This window comes from Rousettus aegyptiacus, unplaced genomic scaffold (assembly GCF_014176215.1).
Source record: "Rousettus aegyptiacus isolate mRouAeg1 unplaced genomic scaffold, mRouAeg1.p scaffold_m13_p_17, whole genome shotgun sequence".
Lineage (NCBI taxonomy): Eukaryota > Metazoa > Chordata > Mammalia > Chiroptera > Pteropodidae > Rousettus > Rousettus aegyptiacus.
In genome coordinates, this window is record NW_023416292.1 from 39,165,736 (window position 1) to 39,184,301 (window position 18,566).

Sequence of the window (18,566 nt, forward strand, 5' to 3'; positions counted from 1 at the left end):
TACCATGCATTCATGAGCTCCTTTAATTATTCTCTCCTTTATATCATCACTTTCTCCTTCTCTACAAGATTATTCCTGAAGGCGAACAAATCTTTCTTAAGCACCAATGAGATCAGCCCAATAAAAGTGTCCCATACCCCCTATTTCTCTGCACCCCTCTCCCTGCTTCTCCTTGACAGAATCTTCAATAGCTGCTGCTTTGGTTCAGTCTTCAAAACCTACTATCCAGCTTCTGATCTCAACACTCTCTTCCTTTGTTTTCTGTGCTCTCCAATGACTCATCTGCCAAATTTCAGGGCCATTTCTTTGATTTTATCTTTTATCCATCTATTTTATCTAGATTTATCTTTATTTTATCTAGATCCCCCACATCAGTACTTCCTTCTTAAAATGGTTTCTCCTTTTGAATTTCTTCATACCACTATTTTTTCTATTCTATTTATAGCTCCTTAATGGGCTCTTTCGCTGGGTCCTATAAACACGTGATGCCCCCATGCTCTGTGCTGCATGCCTTTCTCTTCGGGTGTGTCCTCTCCCTAAGGTGATACTCAAGCTCTGACTTTTACTATAATCAATATGTTGAAGACTGTCAAGACTGTTTCAAAAGGGTGTCTGCTACCTAGATTTGTATACCATCTCCTCTACATCTCCACTGCCATGTAGAATAGTTATGAACAACTTAAAGTATCCATATTGATTTTTTTTTCCTCCCTAACCCATTCCTTCCTCAATCATTTCATCTGAGTAAATGACACTACAATCTGCCCAGCTGAGCAAGTCAAAAGTCTGGATGTTATCCTAGATTCTTTTTGAGATTTTCTTTAATGCCTCGTTTTACTTTCCATCCTAACATCTAATCTAAAACCCAGTCCTATCCAACTGTATCCAAAAAGAAACATAACCCAAATTTATCTACTTTTCTCCATCTTTATCACCGCTACCATAATCTCTCACTTGACCCAGTTTGATAACCATTTAACTGGTCCCTCTGCCTACAGTCCAACTCTTCTACAATTAATTTTCCACATAGTAGCTAGAGTGATCATTTTAAAACACAATTCACATTCTGTCACTCCCCCACCTGATTAATACCATCTAACTGCTTTCCATCATACCTAGAATAAAATCCAAATCCTCACTCTGATTTTACAAAGCTTCATTATCTGCACTATTCACCTCTCCAACCTTATCTTCCACTTTTCCAAGAGTGCTCTAGACACACTGGCCCTACTTATTTTTATTTCTCTTAATTCACCAAGCATATCCAGATTCAGGGCCTTTGTAAAAACAATATAATAGCTATCATTTTAAATTTCTTAACTGTGTATGAAACATTATGCTAAACTCTCAGCATATATTTCCTATTTAATTTTCCCAAAACCTTGTGAGATAGATAACATTACTGTTGACCCACTACAATGTTAAATATTGTTCAAGGCCCCCAGAGAGTAACTGACAGGATCCAGATCCAAATCTAGGCAGTCAGACTTCTGAACCCGTGTCTCCAATGATGCTAAAATGCTGCCTTTCTCTAGCTGCTCCACTGCCTGAATGTCTTTCCTTGCAGTTTATGGGTCCATGGCTGACTCCTTGTCTCAGATTAAATATCATCCTCTCTGAGAGGTCTTTCCTGCTCAATCTAAAGCAGCTCCTTATTCACTCTCTATCAAATTGCCCTATTAAATATCTGCATTAAATTTATTCGTACCTGATATATTGAGTTTGCTTATTTATTCTCTTTCCACTAAAATGTAAGCGTCACGAGAACAGAAATGTCATGTCTTGCTCACCATTGTGATTCCAGTATCTACAACAGTGCTTGATGCTTACATCTTAGCTGGATGAATGAGTGACTGAAACACCCCTTCTGAAGCCAACATACGAAAGCCTGCTTTTAGCACCTAGGAGTGTGCTTTCTGAGGTAGAAGTGACTGGAATAAGAACCAGTTACTTTCACCAAACAAGATAGATGGCAAAAGAGGCAATGAGCCAGGAGACCCCTCCATGATCATCCAACCTGGAGGAACCTTATGTAAAGCACCTTAGCCACAACTCAGTATATACTCTATAATTACTACAGAACTATTTTAGGGTTTAAGCAAGTTTATTGTCATCTAGTCCAAAATTCTCAAAATACTATTTCAGATTAAGAAACTGAGGGACTCATTTAACAATTTAACAATTTTTAAATTGTTATTATTTTGTATCCTTAATTCTTCACTTCAAGTGTGTTTCTTAGATTAATACTACAAAGATTTACACAAAGGATGTGACTTTGGGATGAAAACTTGTTGTGGACTGAGGTCAAATCCAGAGTGGTAACGGAAAACAAAGGCTGACATTGCACAATATGAGTCGCTGGGCACAGGGGAGACAGCTGATGGGTGACAATCATAGAGGAAAATGAGGGTGAGAAGAATGCACATAGGAAAAACAAAGAATACAAAACACAAAGTTCATAAATGTTAATAGAATCCTTCTGGTAAGAGACTGGATAAGAAGTATCTTTATTTGGAACCAGAACTCACATGGTTTCACATGCATATTTGAAAATGGTTTACATCTAATTTAAAAGCCAATTCACTGAGATCTCAGTTAACGTCTGCAAAATTATACTGATTTACTAGATTATAGAAACAAATTTCCTTCACATAAGCAGGACAATTACCACGAAGATACATATGAAGGGCCGAATCAGTGAGACCTAATAAGAAATACAACTGCACTGAACTTGCCCTTTTTAGACCCTTGTATTCATTTTTTTCATAGAAAACTAAATATGGAAGATTAAATTTTCTTCTTTCTTTCTATGTTTGATAATTTATGAGTACATTTTACAGAAGAGTAGAGATGAATGTGGCTTAAAATAAGATAAATATAATGTTATTGAAAGAGACTATCTTAATGGAAGAGATTCTATTATATATTACAGTACTCGGGGCTAAATTTCTATAATTTTTATTTAATATCAACAGACATGCAGTGCGCTCAATGCTACATCCTTTTCTTCTAAATATAGATTTGTTCTGAAATAACTTCCTTAACTTTCCTTGCCAGTTGATTCAAAAAGAAAAAGAAGAAATGGAAAAGATGAGCATAGCAATGGTATTTTGAGAAACTACAACATATGGGTCTATTTTGTCTCCCTGTTCACCTTGCGTACCCCAGCACCTAGCAGAGTCCCGATATATAACAGATTCTCAACAAATGATTGTTAAATGAATAAACTGATTACTTTATATTTCAATAATAACCATTAGGTTTTACTTTCTAATGTATTTCAGAGAAAATGCCCATTGCTAGAAGAAGAAAGCAAAGTCATTTTTAGTTTAAGTGTCAGAAGCTTTTAACTCCGGTATAATTTCTGTCTCAATTCCTGGTCTAAATCTCAGGCTCAGCAGTATCCCTCTGCCATATGGATACAATGCTGGGTTAAAGCCAAACGCCATGGAAGCCAACACACCCCGAGCCACAGATGCGCTGTCAAAAATTTTTGTAAATGTTGATTACATGAGATTCAGGACACAATTCCTAGTCCCAAAGATAATTCTTAGGCATGTTTTAACTAATCTACCCAACTCAATTCCTATTAAAGTTATGTCTACATAAACCGAGTGCAGAAGATCATGTAAACCCAGAAAATGAATCAACATCTGAAACAGACATACATCTAAAGAAAATATGAACTTGTGTCTTCTTGCTTTGTCCAAACTATGCTTCATCAGGCAACAGAAGCTACCCATAGTAAAGAGTTCGATTTTGCTGAAAGGCAGGTTTAAACCGTCACTCAGGTTTAACTGTAGAGTTTCACCGTCTAAAACATTAAATTAAACTCCATAACTACAAAATTTCTGTTCACTCTCAGTATCTAAATAGCTTGAGGTCACCATTTCTTACTGACTGTTGTTTCCATTTGGCCATTTTCTCTGGGTATAAAGTTTTGTGGAGACAAACATTTCATTATGTTTATGTCTCATATTTGGGATGGTATACTAATCTGTTTCCAGAACAGATATTTAAATTAACCTCTAAATTAACCATGTCAATTTTAAGATAGAGCTGAAAGTTCAAAGAACAAAATTTCAATCTAGTCCCTACAGAACTGAAACCGAATTAAAATGCAGAATATTCACAGCTTCCCTTTCTAGAGACTATTTACGTCTTCGACTGTTTATGTACTTCCTAGACCTGTAAGGAAACCTGGCATTTAAACACCCGGAAATGATTTAATAGGTAGTACATAAATGTGGTTTGTTTTTTTAAAATTTAATGGCTGGCATTAAGTTTTTGCAGCTATTGTAACTTTTAAAATTAAAAATATATGCACATAGCTAGAAAACTGTATGCCTAGAATAAAAGGACTCGGAATAAAAACCAAATCTCCTTCTCCAGCCCTGCTCTCCAGAGGCAATCACGCATGTTTTATTTTAGGGCTTTAGGTGCTTCAATCTTATCTCTAATAATTTGCTTATTTTTCCACTATTTTTAAGTTGGTTTTGCACATTATTTACTGACTTTCTGTTCTACAAAGAGGATTTAGGTCATTTAGCCAAAGCCAGTTTCTTTCTTGTCGCCTCGTAATATGCGTATGACTATTCACAACTTAATCTTTATCAACTTTGTAACTTCGAACTTCATACTTAAATCTTTATTATTTTTTAACCTGTATTATTTTTTCATCAACTATAAGGAAACTCTCTTAACACACCATATTTTAAAATATGAAGTTAGTTATAACTTCTTTCATCTCTTCCCCCAATTTTTAATTCTCTCACAGTGTGAACTTTATCTATTGTATATCATGGGAAACATTTTGTCTTTTATATAATCAGATGAAAAGTCTGCTAAGTATTCTGTAATACTCTGTGAGTTATACTCAATAAGATGAGTGTTTACGTTACTACGACAATATTTACATTGTTCTTCAGGAACTAGGACGTAGACTCTGATGTTTTCCCTTCCTCTCTAAATCCAATGTCACATCTGTGCCATTCCAAGGAGGATATCACTAGAGTTTTAAGTTCAAATAAATTCTCCTTTTATGTACTTCAGTAACTGCCTTCATCATACACCAGTTTTTCCTAGAGTCTCATACAATAGTTCTATAGCTCAATCCATCTTATTTCTGAGACGCTCTCCCGGAGATGATTCACTGTGGACTAACTGCTCCCAAGACCTACTACTGCATAGCTATTGTTCTGGGACAAAAAGTAATTGTTTCCCTGATCTTATGATTGGCCTTCTTGGTTTATTTGCTATTTTGCTATATGTCCTCAAGTAACTACAATATGTCTAAAGTGTGCACTGCAGGTAAGTTTGGAAAGTTTGCATGTCAGAAAATATCCTTATTCCACCTTTCTCTATTTTTTTCCCTAAATATAAAGGCACTGATTGCTGTCTTCCATCACCAGCACTGGATGCTGGAAGACAGCAATCAGTGCCTTTATTTAATTTACACGTTTTCTCTCTGCTCTCATTCTAGAAATTTGCTCTTCAGATGTAGGTGCTTCTATATTGCTCCTACATATATTAACATTTTTCTTATTTTCATTTTTATCTTTTTGTCTTAACTTGGGGGATACCTTTTAATTTTTAATCTGATTTTTTTTTAAATCCTATTTTTAACATTGAGTAGATCTTCTGTATTTCCTTTCACAGTGAACTGTCTGTAATACACAAAACTTGCTAAAAATACCAGATCTCTTCTGCTCTCCGAAGTACCTCTCTTTTTATGGGGGTCTGATTTTTCTATACATTTACCTTGCTCATTCTTATTGTAAACTTTTTAAAATCATATGCTAATCCTTGGTTATCCACTCACTTTTGAAGATTCAAAACAATAAATGTGTTTGGAAACTCTGTGTATTTAGGGAGGGCTTGACACCTCATGCCATAGTGGGAATGGAAGGAGACTACCAACGTCAGAATGCAGAAGCCTTTGTTCTGGAGCTCCAATGTCTACATTAGTTGCCCTATGTCTTTTAAGGTAATTAACGCAGTTTTGTAGACTTTTTAATTAACCTACTTTCTGGGGTTCTGCCCTATGAATGAAGATGGGATCAACTGCTCTGCAGGCACACTTCCTGTGGTGTCCCTATTTTCAGGGCCCGACCACACTGTCAACATCTTTTATGCCTATGTACCTGAGTCTATTCTTCAAGGCACAGCAGCCCCTCCTTCAACTCTTGCCTCCTCTGCACAGACACTGCATACATCACCCTACATCTTTAATTATCACTCTCCATCATCTTTTGCCTTCTGGAAACTCATTAAAGTTTCTTCTCTACTAGTGGCTTTTACACCATTTTCTTTGCTTTTGGTTTTTTCTCCTGTTTTACTTCTTTACTATTATGTTAATGAGATCTTCAGAAAGAAAAGACATAAAAGCATGTATTAGTCCATTATCCTAAGCCAGAGTTACTTTTAATATCTTAGCTTACTAATTTTGCTTTTTACATTTTGTCGAATTAATTATTTGTGCCTAAGGAAAAAAGCATATGTTTTGTTTTGTGATGTTTTTCAGGGACAGGGTGTCTTATTTATTTAAATATACTTGACTTTCCACATGTACTCACCATCTGTAAATTTAGAAATACTTAAGTTGGCCATCATTAAAGATTACATTAGTTTCACTTGTATATTTAGAGAATATACTCAATTTTGTAATTACTGAAATTTGTAGTTATTGCTGAATAGTATGAAGTGTAGTTATCCTCTTCTTCCTAACTGCATAACTTAGAATTTTGCCAGTTACAAATTATTCTTATGAGGAACATATATAGAGAAAAATGAGCCAAAATAAGCTAGAGTTAGTTATGTTCTTGATTTACTTTGAGAATCTGTTCTTCCCCCTCCAAAAACACAGGAACTAACAGAAACTCACTAGAAATTTGTCAAGTTTAAGGATAGGCAGAGGACGATGGAAGAAACATGGAACAAATAAGACAAAAATAATTTTTTAAGTAAAATAACAGAAAAGGAAAGAAAGAGGGAAAAAAAGGTATAAAAGGAAAGATTATACCTTTGTTCAGACGAAAGGTCAACATTTATAGGCACGCACACTGCCTTGGGTATAATAAATCACTTGTTAAATCTTGCTGTTTAAAAGAATCTCACAAAATGCCTGGGTTTTTGTTTGGTTTAGTTTTGACATTTAATCCAGGATCATCTTAAAATCTTATTTGATAAAAACGTTACAAGTTTTTAATAAAGTCATTAATTTTTCATCATGTATACTGCATTGATTGACACTCCTTAATTTTCATGGCACGTGACTACAGGATCCACGGGCCTGAGTTTCAAGGGCTTTTTTCCTTGTACCTCCGTGGTTGTTCTTGCAAGCCCTTGCTATCTGTACAAGGCACTTACACTTCAAAACTCTGCCTCTTTCAGGTAGAAGGTGATTAAATTTTTGTTGTCATATTCTATAATGATATCTGTCACAGAAGCTGCTTATTCATCAATACAAACTGAAGATCTGCTTATAGAGTTCTTTCTGGCTTGTGTAAGTTCTCCACAGTCTCAAAGCACCAGGGCAGGGGAGAGATGGGCGAAGGAGCTGGTGTCAGGTAAACAGGTCCATGAACAATTTGTTTAATTTTTCTGACATCTTAAAAGACACAGTTGCTGCAATAATATAATGATAATGATTTTGATTACTTATTCCTTTCAAGACTGTACAAATCGTTTCCTAGTTTTAAAATCCATATTTTAGATTTAGAGTATTGAAAAGGCACAGCACACAACGTGAATGACTGTTTATTCAGACGTGCGATATTAATCCCATGAATCCACTCTGTTTCAGGAGCCTTTCCTTTGCTCTTGGCATGAGTATGTGTGTTGGAATCATTGGCCATGTTAATCTAATATATTTATGTTTCTCTAATTTCAGCATGTGGAAAACTGATGAAAATCACAGGCCCAATTACAGTCAAGACATCTGGAACCCGATTTGGTGCTTGGATGACAGATCCATTAGCATCTGAAAAAAATAACAGAGTATGTTGTTTTCACAAATGCCTTTGCTTAGAATTATGTTTTATTTAAATTTTTTGTCTATAGGACTATTCATTTTCTTCAGGGATGTTAGTTTCAAGTTGAAAAGTATTATATCGCTGAAAATATTTTCTGTTTGGTAATATTAACATAGCTACAGATGTATGGCAAACTTATTTTCATAAAATGTTTTATCCTATAATTCACCAATATAGTGAGTCTAATTTTTACTAGTTTTAGCCTTGGTTTACACTTGAAAGGGCTAAACTATTACTTCTTCTAAAAGGTACTCCTTAGTGTGGAAAAAAAAAAGGCACTAAATAAGTGAAAAACTCAAGAGCTAACCAATTCACTAAACAAGCAAAAATATCCCTGGAGTCTAGAGATAATTTTAAAGAAAAAGCACTGACTTTGGCAATGACTGTATTATATAAATCAATATACTTGAAACTTACCATAGCTCTATTCATGTTCTATTACAGAACTCAGGATACATTATCAAGGGATGCATCCAAACGAGATTAGTAGCTAAATTAGTAAAAGGTTTCATTAAAAGGTAGTTGTACCTATTAGCTGATCCAATAATAAACAAGTGTCTCTAGAAGGTTCTGCGGTATCTATAAAGGAAAAATAAGGTGAATATGTAAAATTAAACCACACATTTTTTCAAATCAAGTTATAGAATAAATTTGCAGGTGATATTTTTGCAGTAATCATTCATTGATTGCATTGATCAGGTAACTAAACAAAGTTATGTGATTTGCACTGATACATGTTTGATCCACTCAGTAATATGCCCTGAATGTTCAAAAATAATAATAAAATAAAATAAAACAAAGGACAAAAAGCAAATCAACCTCAAGGAAGTAAATTCAGCTGTTTCCTTTCCACACAGACCATGTCACTGTTTTTGCAAAAGTCTGCAGTAGATGGCAACAGGTCAGCAGTAAGATAACGTGGGTTCCAGAGCCTGAGAATAGTGATATTAATATGTGTTGACTCTCACTGTCTTTGTTTTGAAATTCTCAGAAAAGTACAGAATATACTTACTCCATTTATTTTTTTCCTTCTTCCCAGGTCTGGTACATGGACAGTTACACTAACAACAAAATTGTCCGTGAGTACAAATCAATTGCGGACTTTGTCAGTGGGGCAGAATCAAGGACATACAACCTCCCTTTCAAATGGGCAGGAACTAACCATGTTGTCTACAATGGCTCACTCTATTTTAACAAGTATCAGAGTAACATAATCATCAAATACAGCTTTGATATGGGGAGAGTGCTTGCCCAAAGAAGCCTGGAGTATGCTGGCTTTCACAATGTTTACCCCTACACATGGGGTGGATTCTCTGACATTGACCTAATGGCTGATGAAATCGGGCTGTGGGCTGTGTATGCAACTAACCAGAATGCAGGCAATATTGTCATCAGTCAACTTAACCAAGATACCTTGGAGGTGATGAAAAGCTGGAACACTGGCTATCCCAAAAGAAGTGCAGGGGAATCTTTCATGATCTGTGGGACACTGTATGTCACCAACTCCCACTTAACTGGAGCCAAGGTGTATTATTCTTATTCCACCAAAACCTCCACCTATGAGTACACAGACATCCCCTTTCACAACCAATACTTTCACATATCCATGCTTGACTACAATGCCAGAGATAGAGCTCTTTATGCCTGGAACAATGGTCACCAGGTCCTGTTCAATGTCACCCTTTTCCACATCATTAAGACTGAGGATGACACATAAACAAATGTAATTTGTTTTCACTGATCTAAACAGTGTCATTTGTGATAAACTCTATAGGACCCTTTTTTTCTTAACTTTCTGCCATTTCTCCAAAGCACTTTTTATTACAAAGTTGGTGTTTCAAAAAACAGCTGAGCCTGTCTAAATTAACCTGTTGGAAATGCATCTTAACTCCTAAATTTACAAGGCCTATCATGCCCTTGTCATGAAAAGCACTAAAAGAGCTTAAGTGGCTAAAGTCATAGTTTTGCAAAAGATTAATGATCTGCCTTATATTAGAGACTAATGGTAGCTTAAATGCATAAATGTCTTTTTCTTTTACTCTTATTATTTTTTACTGTCTTTAGCTCCACATCAGGAAATATTTGGTAGGAATCAACAAATAAACAAACAAACAAACAAATAAAAACACTTTCCCATTTATTTCTAAAAAAAGTTTAAGAATTTTATTTATATGGAAAATAATATTGATCATTTTTCTGTTCTACAATTCTCTGATGCGGTGCTGTACAGTCATTTTTAAATCTCTTGCTAACATTTTATTGGCAATATGTATTTCTACCATTGTAACCACCATTGTGCAATTGTATCTCTTCACTTCTGTGAAAGTAAGTAATATTTTTTATAAAATACGCTGAAGTTTAACCTCAGTAATTATTATGGGTCAATTTTAAAGTGTGGTCAAGAAGGTGTCTCCTTGGCTTACCCTGTTACATACAATTATAAGCTAAAAAGAAAATCAAACCACATCCCTTACACAGAGTCTTTATTCTACTCCAAGTTCACTGGACCACTGACATGAATGCTAAACAGATTCAGCACAGATGAGTTATTCTGCCTACTCCACTAAAAGCATCCCTTTGAGTGGCTTGCAGCTGAGTCACAAAAATTGGATTTGAGCTGACTATACTCATTTATTATACAACCAAATTGTGTTTTTCATAATTAAATATATTAGTGTTTCAACTTTTACTTTACATGCAACTTGCAATAATGTAATTCTTTGTGTCAGGCCTCTAAAAGCATATGAAGCACATACAAAAACTCTTCTCAAAGAAAATTTCTGTAATGTTATCTAGATTTACATTATAAACTCTGGAGAGTCATTGGCAAGATTTATGCAAAAGAAAATGATGGGAAGACTTGGGAGTTGTCTGTATGGTCTAAACGTGCAAACGACCAATTCAGAAAATATAACAGGAGGGCAACCCCTTGATACCCGGATTCACTGTGTGCTCAGAAATACTGTAGCCAACAAAGAAAGCTTTAATAATATTTTATGTTAACAACCCCCAAAACACATAATCAATATATATCAAGCACGTCATTGAGTCTGGATGTACTTTCCATATGTTAAAGATACTTACCTAAGGAGGTCTTACAGAAACTAGTATGGGTTGGTTTTATAATTTAAGAAGTATATTCTATAATAAATACTATATGACTATGGGTCATATAGTATTTTTGTAATTGTTGTAAATGTTTAGTTTCACACATACATAATATTGTAATTTCCTTTGTAAAGTAAGGATATAACCATTCAGATAAAGTATTGTATAAAGAAGTGCTAATACTTAAGAGTAATTCATTTCAAATGTCACAAATAAAACATCCTTCTCAAATAGCTGCCAAAACTGTACAACTGAATAACCCAATACTGAAATTGTTAACGTTTAACAAAGATTTTTTTCCTACTGGGTCCTTTTGCACTGTTGTCTTCTCATTGAAAACATTTATAAAAGTTCTCCTCTGCTTTGGAGAGTTAGAAAATTTGAGGGTTTCACTTGTCATTGTACACGCACCACAAAAATAATCAGCCAATATCAAGAGTTTGTTTGAAGAAAATAAGTCAACTTTAGAAATGAGTGGATTTTTAAGTAGATGGCCTCTACTGAATAGCTAGGTCTTCAGTGCTTGTTTTTTGGTTTTTGGTTTTTTGTTTTGTTTTGTTTTTTAATGATGTAATATGGTATCATGTATATTCAAAACCTGGACTATCACAGCTTTATTGTGAGGTGTGCAGCCTGTAAAGCACTTTATTGTTTTCTGTGTGAGGTTTCATCGCCATCTCCAGTTTATAGTGTATGTGTTGCCAAAGCAAGCACAGGTTTTATTACTGTCACTAGAAGTGGGTAACATGAGTTTTAAAATGTGATTTGCATTAAACATTTACAATTTAAAAGCATCTTTCTTAATAAATTATCAGTTTTGTGCCTGAAATAAATAAGAATTTACTCTAATCACTTTTTTAATCTCAATCAAATAAAATAAATATTGTGAGAGAAATAATCAGTATTTTTTAAGTCATCCATATAATCTAATCAGTAGAGAAATCCAAACTCAGAAGTCTTAATCTCAAGTGAATTGTGTAACTGCTTTTTTCTGAATTAGCCAGATCATTAACAAACTTCTATGTCATTCAACTAATATAATAGTAGTCCGATTGTGTTTATGTGACATTTGTATTTGTGACACTTAAATCACAATATGTATTACTTGCACACATACTTATATCTATGAGCTCAGAAACATAGTGTTGCAGTGCATTGCTGATATGTAGAGATAAAAGAGAAAATAATGACAGATGCCTGTATGCAACATTACATGTGATTAAATAAGATTTACCATAAACTCAGAATCTCTGGTTCCTATCACCATACTCAGAGTAATTTCATCTTTATAATCCACACTATTCTCTCAGATTAAATATTATCTTCAGAAAATTGATTCTTATTCCTAAGGAAACAATCTTTATAGCTTAAAATCACTACCAAACTTACAAGTACATATTTTTCAAACAGAAGAATAATTTTAGGATGTAACTATATAAAATTGTACTTACATTCATCTAAAAACAAAACCAGTTATTTTATTCTACTAAGGTAAGCTTTACAAATAATAATCCTCTAATTTTATCCTCCTTAAAGATTTTTTTAAAAATGGTCAGGTCTTAGCATTCAGGATTTTCAATTTATTTCTTGCAAATGCTAAATTTGAATACAATTGATAGAAAAATTAAAAACATCCCTTCAAGTTACAGCAAATATGAAAAATGCAGACACTGAAGTTTCGAAAAGCCAAGCTTTCTAGATATAAGAATAATCTTGAAAATAAAATTTAAAATGGCATCTTGTTGACTTGATGAGGTAGGCATGATTATAGCCTTTACTAAATATACAACTTGAGTTCCTGTGACATAAAAGAATGTGTATCTGCAGGCAAAGCATACCTTGCCTTCTCCATCATCACGTGATACAGTGACAATGACAAGTACTATAAAATGGCCTACCTTGCACTATAGGCAGAGAGCATTAATTAAAATCTAGATGTTATAAAATTAAATAAACTCAATATATAAATCTCTTAGCTAATAATCTGACATTATCCGTGACTCTTCAGAGAAGGTCTGGGGCTTAATAAAATATGTTCTGTTGAATTGTTGAACTTGTACTAAAAATGTAGTGAAAACATTAGCTTATGGAAGAAAAACCAACTTCACTAAAATCTTTATTTTTCTGTGACATACTGAATTCAATCCCTTGAATTAAAAACTGCTCCACTGTTTAACCAATCAGAAAGAAATCCTCCCCAGTTCGCTTTACCAAGCTGATGTCTCTGACTCACATCTTAAAATTATGTTATACAGTTTATCCCTTTTGGATGACGCTATTCTGTCAGGCTTACAGAAATGTTAATCCTGTTTGGAGTCTGCCTTGCCTCCCAAATGTCAAACTAATTGGCAGAAAACTTATCCCCTTTGAAGCTCAGTTCATCACTGGCCAAATAAGTCTTATGAATATAAATTATTATTAAACATTACTTGAAAATAATATAAAAGGGCATAAAGGAACCTTGCCAAGAGTTCCTACTACCTTCCATAAGGATAACCATCTTAAAACATTATTCGTAATTAGAGATATGAAGCAATATGGTGACCCTGGAAGGATGCTCAGGAATACCTTGGTGCTGTTAGTCTGCTGGTAAACCATATACACATACAGCTTGGAACCAAGCTGCACCCCTATCAAAGCTATACAGTCCTCCGAGAAGAGCCTGCACCCATTTTTAAAAAATAACCAAAATATTGCCATAATAAATCATTCCCTACCCCAATTTAGACTTAGAAATATCACATATCAGCAGACATGTACAAATAAATATTATATGACAAAGGTCATGAAAATAAAGAAATAAGCTGACTAAAAGAGACGTTAGCTATTTTAAATGTAGGCATGTTATAGAAGCTTACCGTACTGCTAAAGTTGATAATACGTACCCAGCCAGGTCTTTGTCTAAACCGTTCTTGACCTCACATGAATTTATATGTTACCAATGTGTAGTTTATGGGCGTTTGATTAGATAATGCTGCATTATTAATTTGTTTATTTGAAAAATAATCCCTGAGCAAAAAAATGTGCCAATTTCTAGATCAACAAATAAAATCTTCATGTGCTTACACTGTAGTGAGAACAGGCTGCAACAAAAATCTTAATAAAGAATAAGTTCTGATTATACTAACTGATGTGAAGGAAAAAAGTCTATGTCATAAAGACTGACTGGGTATTTGCTAGGGGTCAGGTAGGGTAGGAGGTGATGTTAAGAGGGAATGAATAATCAAGGGAAGTCTCCCAAGAAGATCTTGCCATGGTAAATTCAGTCAAGAAACAAATCATCACCATCTGATCCACATAAAAAAAAAAAAATTGTCCTCTTCCTTCCTGTTTTTAGAAATTCATGTATGAAATAGTTCTTAATACTTCTCTATTGCAGAAATATTGTGTTGTTGTTGTTGTAACTTTGAGCACAAGAATATACTTCTGGAGATGGCTGAACCCTGAAAACATGTGCTAAATTTAGTGTGTAAATGGAGTCATACATACTTTCACATAAGGGATTTATGGCATTCATCACTCTCTCAAAGGAAGCCATGATCTTAAACATCATCACTATGTCAATGCAATCTAATTTAACCCCCAATTTACTAAACATCTCTATAATGACCACTAAAAGTCTATCATTCATCTTGCAATCCTCAAGAATTATAGCTTGCTTCAGAGAGAAAAGAAATCAACATCCCAGTATTATCAGTAATTATTTTCTTCAGAAGAATTCAAGATTAAGTTATTCCCTATAAAAACTTTAAAGAGATTCACTTTTTATTTGGACCAAATTCAAGTATTTTGCTGTAATCGGGCCTCTGGGGCAGATGCTTAACAGATTCGATGACCCATAATCTTTTAGGATTCCTGTCTTATATCTATTTGAATCTGGAGAACATTCTCATAAATCTAAAGGAGACTTTTAGCAGTACCAGTAGAAATCAGACTGGAATTGAGTAGATGTGGTGTGCTTCAACAAATTTAACCAAAAACTCCTCTTCTAAAATTAGTTACATTCACAACACATAAACAGTAAAAAGAAAGGTTATAACATTTGCCTTGGTTTAGAAGCTATTGTAGTTGATATGTATGTAATCTACAGCTACAGTAAAAATATATATATATTTTTATTAAAAAATATAACTCCAGTCACATTTATACAGATAAAGTCATGCTGCATTGAGAGCTAAGGCTGCTTCTTTTCTGTCAGTGATATTTTGACTTTGCCCTCAAAGGATTTGAGACGACATCTATTAGGTTCTACTCCAACACAAATCAAAAATAATAAGTATTTTCATTCTCTCTCCAGTGTCTTCATTAAACTCCATTAGAAACTACTCTTGGAATATGAAATATGCATCAAAAAAGTTGACCATATCCTTAATTAAATAATAAGTTATAGTCAAATGACATTCTTGCTGCTTAGGTACAGTTTGGCTCAGCAAAGTGGTTAAAACACATAATTAATTTATGATTAGCTTTTCTTGCCATTCTTCCTCAGAAAATGTGCACTAAACAAACATAACAAAAAGAACTCTATGCATTTCATATCACTTTCTATTTTTCAAGGCTATTTCATTTCTATTCTTTCATGTAAGTCCTTATAACTGCCCTACAGAATAAGTAGAGAAAACATTATCATCCCATTGTACAAACAAGAAAACAAAAACATAACATTTATGTTCCAATGTTAACATACTTCTCCAAGGCTATTCCACAGCTACCTTAAACTCAGTACATTCCAAACTAAAATCCTTATTTTTCCCTTACCTGACCCCCTAATCTGTTTTTCTTCCTACCTCAGCTACCAATAGCAATAGCCCATCCACAATTTTGCTTTCCACCATACCCTTGGCTCTTTAAATGCACTTACCCATATCGTTACCATATTTCTATAATAAATAAATAAAATCTAATCATTTTTAAAATCTAAATCATGTCTATTCCAGATATAGATATTTGTCCTCAATGATTACCTTCCAATTTGTTCAGTTCATTCACTGTTTCCTGCTCTCATTCGATCAACCTTCTGATCTTCATCTCCATGCCCAGAATCAAGCACCCTGTTTCAAATGCTTCTTTGTTTCCTGACCAGTGATTCCTCTCCTGTATAATCAGTTTTACCTATCGCTTTGGCCAAGATCTGCTTCCATCAGCTATGGCTTATGGGATACTCCCCGAACAAACAAGACCTCAGCCTTCCAAGTCAGATTAAAGGATGGGGTTATATCTTCCTTCATAATTTACATTCGAGACTGACCTCTTACTCTTGTTTCATTAAATTCCTACTTATTATTCAGTAGTCATTCAAAATAACACATTTCTGAATCCTATAAAAAGGTAATTTTTCTGTGTTCCCAAAGTATTGATCTTATATTATCAAAATTATCACGACAGATTGCAATTGTTTCCTCCACGTTAGTGTGGACTCACCAAGAACTGAGCAATGAGTTGTTTTCATCATAAATCTTGGTACAGTGCCTGACACAGAATAATCTCATAGTAAACATTAAAAAACGAAGAAGTGTAAGAGTGAAAGTACCCACCTTCCCACATCTAAAAAAAAAAAAAAAAAAAAAAAGAAAACTTTGTACATTCTGAGAACATCATAAGACATTTATAAGACATTTTTTCCAACTTTACTGGAAATAAATTTCCATATTTTACTAAGGTAAGATTCTAAAATATAAAAAGTATCTAGAAGACAAAAATGGGCTTAATTTGCTCTCTTGGGTGAACTATTCTCTGACAAAATTTTCTTTCAGGACAAAGTTAAAAGGGCTACCATGGTTATTTGCATTATAGCTCTCCTTGAGATCTATTTTTAAAAGGAAAAAGCATTTAAATTTTTGCCCACTGAACTTTTGGTTCCTTATATTTCCTTTTTACCTCTGCGAGTAAAGACTTCTCTCAGAAATATACCTTCTCTTCGGTAGAACAGACAGGGTTTTATCGAAGAGACATGTGCTACCAGCCAGGGAAAAGTGGAGAGGCCATTCCTCCCCTCTCATGTGTCACCCCCCATCCTTATCTTTTGTTTGCAAGGGGTGCATCAGCAAGAAATCGGTTGTTTGTTAACCTGCAGTGATTGTAAGTAAATGTATCTTGTAACACCTTCTAATATCAGTAAAGATCAGCTCTTCATAGAGTGTAAGTAACTCTTCCAGAAGGCAGAATATTTCTTTCTAAAATTAGGTCTAACTATATGTCTTTGAACAATTTTCTTGGTTTCTGTAAATGAAAGCACTGACTTGATGAGTAGCTTTCAAAAGCTTCTCTTTAGAATTTGAGGTTTCTATAGGAATCCCTCGGAGTCTACCACAAAAGAATAGAGACACTTAATTGAGGTGGGAAAATGAACCACAAACTCTCCCCCATCTCCGGTAAAAGCACTTTTATCTATTTTTTAAATGCTTCTACGTTATGCTTCTATTGTCAGAAAACATTTTTGTTGTTCTTTTTTTTAAAGTATAAAAACCACTTAACTAGATGGTCCCCAAGGTTTTTCTGCTCTAACCTTCTCCTAATCTGTTATTCTAAAAGATCAATAGAGGCTGTGCGTGAACTGACACTCAGATGCTTGTATAGCTCAGACTGAAAGGAAAAATACCACAGGGAAAGGGGAAATAAAAATGAAAGTTTACTAATTTGGTTTCCAAAAGTTTTCAAGTAATTTCTAGAGAGCTATCTATATTATGTTAAAACTAAGACAAACATTTCATATTGTTCTCTATTACATGAGTAAAACTTGCTACCTCACTAAGATATTCCCCTTGCATAACTCAGAATAAACCCCATGGTTCTCTCTTCTTTACACTTAAGAACTCATCCTCTCTGGCTTCAACTGAATGACTTCCATATCCATTTCATGTGTCCAAGTTCAGAATTTCTAGCTATCTAAGTGATAGCTATATGTGAATGCTCCATTAATGTAAAGGTGGCATATGCATAAATGAACTAATCTTTTTTATATTAGCTTCCCTAAGGAATAAAGTCTAATCTCACTATGATATATACAACCCTCCATCTTCCTCGAAAAATACTTAGGCTTCAGTCCTTGTCCTTCTTCCCACGCTATTCCCTGTACCTACAGCACTACCTGTAGTGTATTTCTTATCTGGTTAATTCTTGCCCATGTTTCAGTGATGAGCTTAGATACTGCTTCTCTGGAAAGCTTTCCTAAGTAGTCCCTCAACCATGTTACTTGCTCCCTTTTTATGCTGTTATATTACCTTGTGCTTTCCTCAATCATAGCATATTTTACTAAAAATAAATATTTGTTTACTTGTCTGCCTCCCACCCTAGACTATGACTCTCCTGGGGTAATGAAATTAGCATAATATTCCATGGTAAACTGTAGGTTCTTTATGTTGCTGGTTTGACCATTATATTTCATCAATATTACTACTCTTCTAGACATATTTCTCTCTCCCATCA

The 18,566-nt window shown here is 34.3% G+C and overlaps 1 protein-coding gene across 2 annotated transcripts in view; it reads left to right on the forward strand.

Annotated features, from left to right (window-relative positions):
- The window catches only part of OLFM3 (olfactomedin 3), a 167,917-nt gene extending 156,511 nt beyond the window's left edge, over window positions 1–11,406 (forward strand). Inside the window, exons 5-6 of one of the 2 annotated variants that reach the window (XM_016133550.2) lie at window positions 7,892–7,998; window positions 9,073–11,406. In XM_016133550.2, coding sequence (XP_015989036.1) covers window positions 7,892–7,998; window positions 9,073–9,750 — 785 coding nt within the window. In that variant the 3' untranslated portion in view covers window positions 9,751–11,406. The remainder of the gene's footprint in view (window positions 1–7,891; window positions 7,999–9,072) is intronic. The other variant, XM_016133549.2, reaches the window with a different exon arrangement.
- The last annotated feature ends 7,160 nt before the right edge of the window (window positions 11,407–18,566 follow it).